Source organism: Bufo bufo, chromosome 1 (assembly GCF_905171765.1).
Source record: "Bufo bufo chromosome 1, aBufBuf1.1, whole genome shotgun sequence".
In the NCBI taxonomy this organism is placed as follows: Eukaryota; Metazoa; Chordata; class Amphibia; order Anura; family Bufonidae; genus Bufo; species Bufo bufo.
In genome coordinates, this window is record NC_053389.1 from 822,574,275 (window position 1) to 822,579,331 (window position 5,057).

The 5,057-nt window shown below is 42.0% G+C and overlaps 1 protein-coding gene across 1 annotated transcript; it reads right to left on the reverse strand.

The window, feature by feature from the left end:
* Positions 1–2,736: 2,736 nt before the first annotated feature.
* LOC120989544 (olfactory receptor 480-like) lies at positions 2,737–3,696 on the reverse strand. The gene has a single exon (XM_040417718.1). The coding sequence runs from the start codon at positions 3,694–3,696 to the stop codon at positions 2,737–2,739; it is 960 nt and encodes a 319-aa protein (XP_040273652.1).
* Between the last annotated feature and the right edge of the window lie 1,361 nt (positions 3,697–5,057).

Consider the following 5,057-nt stretch of genomic DNA (forward strand, 5'->3'; position numbering starts at 1 on the left):
GATAAGTGTATGGGGGGGCAAAGAGGAATGATCGTTGATCTTGTTAAAACCTGGGATTAACCAGGTATAGCGAGATAATCAGTCCTGTTACTTTGCGGTGGCCGCTCAGGGTATATAGATAGAAGCGCGGCACTCTGGACACTGCCGAATCGCGGCAGATCGCACTTGCAGGCCTAATTCTTATCCTGTTCACAGCAGGTATGGCACTCGTTTGTTGTCGCCGATATAAGCCTTATTGTGCTGATACCATACAAATACCGCTATATGGCGGGATAATGTCCCTAGGGCCCGGAGTTGCTGTAGCGCCTATATCTGTGTGACTTAGGTAAATCCTCTTACCCTAGGCAATCTCCGATGGAAGTGGAGTACTTCTTATGAGGGTCCCTGTTATCGGGTTAGCCTTTTTGTTAGTGGCCTTGTAGATGGGTCCGTTGAAGTGGATCCAAGGCTCCTGCGCTGTGACTAGGCCGCAGATGTATTTTGGCTATTAGCGGTCCTATGTGTCCGGGAGAGAGCTTAAAATGATCCAGCTGTAGTTTCTAGTCCAGCAGGATAGGTATTGTGCCGTTTCCAGCTGTTATTTCCACTTGATGTCTCTAGATAGAGATTCAAAGGGCAGGAGCTCTGTATAGACGCTTATTCCCTGTTTGGAAGTCGGCCACGCCCCCCTTCTCTGGGAGAGATTCTAAAATGACATAGGAATAGTTACTATAATTCTAACTTTAAAACTAAATATATCTATAAGGACCACACTCTTATATATAAAGCACACATATTTAAATTGATGCTATAAAAATCAAAATCCACTCATACATTGATTAATATAAAAACCCCAAAGAAAATTAGAGTCTTTTTCTATTCACTGAGAATCATCAAAACTCAGCACATTTCTATAACATTGTCTTATCTAGGTAAATACCTTTCATTAGACCTTGGGAAACCTCCTTCTCACAAAAACAAACTTGGGTAAACACTCTTATGTCTCAAAAACAAAAGCCTTCACCTAAATCTAATGTTTGGTTATTTATTCTAAGTCCAAAAGGTTTGAACTTAGAATACCCTCTTAAAAAATATCACTTCAGACCAACATGGCTTCTCTTTTTAAGGTTCCTATTCAGATACCTATGTTTGGCCTTATCTGATGGACTCTCTTTAATATCAAAAGTTCTGACAGCATCTCGGCCGCAACTGTTCAACTATGTGGGATTTCCAAGCTGCTGCCGGTGATCTATGATTGAAATTCAAAAACCAAGGATACCCTGAGAATGTTCTCAATCAAGCTTACCATCATGAGTTGTGATAGACAGGCCTTGCTCAATCCCTGGGCACACAGAGAAGGTTCTGACCAAATCCGCATTATTGTGGACTATGATGAAGCCCATAGTCCCATTAGGTAGATTCTGTCACAATTTTGGGGTATTTAACAAGCAGATCCTGATGTGGGGCATCTTGTGGGCAATACCCCCTCACTAACATTCAGGAGGGGCAGAAATATTAAGGATCGATTTGTCCACAGTTTGCATAGCCCCATTGTGAAGTCCAGCAACCCCTTTAGGGATCAGCTTGTGGGAACTTTCAAATGTGGGTGCAGCATTGCATGTGGTTACATCAAGGAAGGCAAAACCTTCTAAAGTACCAGTACTGGCCTCATCTATAGCATCAGATGATTTATAAACTGTCGTTCTGTAGGTCTGGTGTATCTGATTACATGTAAATGTGGGTTACAGTATGTGGGTAAAACCATAAGTGAGTTCAGGAGGTGTATTGGGGAACACCTTAATGACATCAAAAAATGAGGCCAATACCCCAGTGGCAAGACATGTGGTAGAATGCCATGCCAGTGATATTAAGGCTATCCGTTTTCAGGGGATTGAAATTATTCGACCCTCTCCAAGAGGGGGTGATTTTGATAATTAAGTACTACAGAAGGAGGCACAGTGGACATTTCAGCTTGATACTGCCCTTTCTAAATTCACCACTGTATCCCTGTATTACCTGGGAGCGCTGTCTCCTAGCGGACCTTCCAGCTTACATGACAGCATAAGATCTCATACGGGGCACGTGATCTCTCAGTGCCATGTGCGATGGATCTGGTTGACTGTGAGGGCGGTCCACCTCTGACGTGTGGGGATAGGTGGAGCTATACCATTCAAATAGCCCAGGTTTTGGCAGCCGTTTCACAGCCATCATAGCGCCAGAATGAGGTCCCTGTGAGAGAGGGGCAGTGCTCTCCTAATGTCTACTTACACTAAAGAATTATTAGGTTACAGCTCTGGCTCCTGATGAGATATTGTATTAGGTGTAGAAACGCGTTGAGCCGCAATCATGTGCTGAAGTGTAGCCTTTCAAAGTAAATAGGCCATGTTGTTACATTATAGGTACATGTCATTGAGATGACTGTTGTAGCGATCCACCAGCTGCATGAATAGCAGTGTGAGTGGTGAATCGCTGTTTGCTCTCTTTACTAATAAGATAGTGGAGGGCCTGTTATGTATAGTAACAGCATCGGAAATAGTTTCTATATTATTGTGGTCTTGGTACATTTGAGCTCACACTAGAATAAGCTGAGCTGCTTATCTCCAGTTACCAGAACCATCACACGACTGCTGACTCCATACGCTCGGTGAAAACAAAATAAAATAGCATTTCCAGTTGAAAGTCAATTTACGAGTCACAGCATTCAGTGTGTATTAATCAAAGGGTTTCTCATTTACCTATACCTACCTTGATATATTATTAAATACTTTTTGTTTTGGTCCTTTTTAGCATTTCTCCTCTTTTTGTGATTAATTTATTGAATATTTCCTGCAGAGATTTTTTGATTTCCTTATTCCTAAGACTGTATATGATGGGGTTGATGAATGGAGTAAATACAGTATACAGCAGAGATAGGAGTTTACTAGTATTCAGGGTTTGTCCTTCTGTTGGGAAAACGTAAACACTCAGTATAGTAACGAAGAATATGATGACCACAATGAGGTGGGAGCTACAGGTGGAGAAGGCTTTCTGTCTACTGATTCTGGACTGAAACCGCAAGATGGTGACAATAATATTAGTATAAGATATGATAATTATCGTGATTGGGCTCAGGAGTAAAGGAACGCTCAGTATATAGTTCACTAACTCCATAGTATACACCCCCGAACAGGCAATTTTCATTAAGGGAACTTGATCACAGAAGAAATGGTCAATGACATTTGGTCCACAAAACGTCAGCTTTGATGTAAATAAGGTTTCAATAAATGCGAAAAAGAAACTTAACACCCAACACATGGCGGCCAATGTCACACAGCGTTTTTTTGTCATGATAGAAGAATAGAGGAGGGGATTACAGATGGCCACATATCTGTCATAAGACATCACTGTGAGAAGAAGACTTTCAGATGTTTCTGTAGTACCAAAAACATACAATTGTGTCATACAACTAATAACGGTAATGGTCGCCCCATTATTCAGTAGGATGTGGAGCATGGTGGGGACAATATTTGCAGTTAGGAAGATATCAGTAATAGACAGCTGTGAGATGAAGAAGTACATTGGGGCATGGAGGTTCTTGCTGGTGGACACCAGGGTGATGATCAGGAGATTCCCACATATTGTCCCACAATATATCATCAGGATGAGACAGATTAGGTAAATTCTTAAATAACGGCTGCTTTGAAATCCTACAATGAAAAACTCAGTGACCGTAGTCATGTTCTTCTCCTGCATAAATAACAATAAAAGTGTTAGGAGTTAGTTGTCTGATTATCGACTAGAACAAGTAAATCATTAAATGCATTTGTCATGATATTTTATAGGAGTAAACCTTAAAGTGGTTGTCCCATTGTGAACACATCCCCTATCCATAGGGTAGGTGATAAGTACCGTATCGGCAGGGGTCCAAACAATCTCAGAAATAGAGGCCTTGTGTTCTCCGAATGAATGGAGTGATGGTCACTCCACCAAACTGTGGGACTGCCAGAGACAGCTAAGTAAAAGAGCTCGGCTGTCTATGGCAGCCCCATATATTGGGATAATGTAGAAACCATCATTTTATTCAAGGAACACTGGGCCAACATTATCGTGATCGCTGATGGCCACAGTAGTTGGACCCCAACCAACCAGACACATCTTGTGGATATGCTGTAAGGGTTTGTAATGGGACAACCCCCTTAGACAATTGGTAGGCCGAAGGCTACTTTCACTCTAGCGTTTCAACTGGATCCGGCAGGGTTCAGCAAAACTGCTTCCGTTACTGATAATACAATCATCTGCATCCGTTATAAACGGATCCGGTTGTATTATCTTTAACATAACCAAGACAGATCCGGTTGTATTATGTCTTCTATAGCCAAGACGTATCCGTCATGAACTCCATTGAAAGTCAATGGGGGACGGATCCATTTTCTATTGTGGCAGATTGTGTTTCCCGGAAACTAATCCGTCCCCATTAACTTGCATTGGGGATCATGCCGGATCCGTCTTGCTCCGCATCCTAGGACGGAAAGTAAAATACAACATGTTGCGGTTTGCTCTCCGGTATGGGAACGCAACTGAACAGAACGGAATGCATTTTGGAGCATTTGGTTCTGTTCAGTTCAGCTTTTTCCCCATTGACAATGAATAGGGACAAAACTGAAGCGTTTTCTTCCGGTATTGAGCCCCTATGACGGATCTCAATACCAGAAAACGAAAACGCTAGTGTGAAAGTCGCCTAACATATGTGGTATCAGGATAGTTTTGTTATGTGAGGGGATTCCAGGGACATGTCTTCATTTTATGTGAGAGACAAAAGCTGGGCTAAGGCAATCATCAGATGAATATCACAACTGACGTCCCGCTGCAATAGCTGGGATCAGAGAGAATTCTGATGCTGCATGTTTAACCCTTTAGATGTCACAGACAATAACGTGCGTCAGAAGAATAAACAATAAAGTGATTTTTTTTCTGTCGACAGGATTATTTTTTCCGTTATGTATAACAGAAACAAACAGAGCCGTTAGGAGCCCCCATAGACATGTATTAGGACGGAGCAAAACAGAATGCATCCTAAAGGGTTGTGTTTTGTATTCTGT

Coding starts and splice junctions, on each gene's coding strand:
- LOC120989544 (XM_040417718.1), bottom strand. CDS start 3,696: ATGACTACGGTCACTGAGTTTTTCATTGTAGGATTTCAAAGCAGCCGT.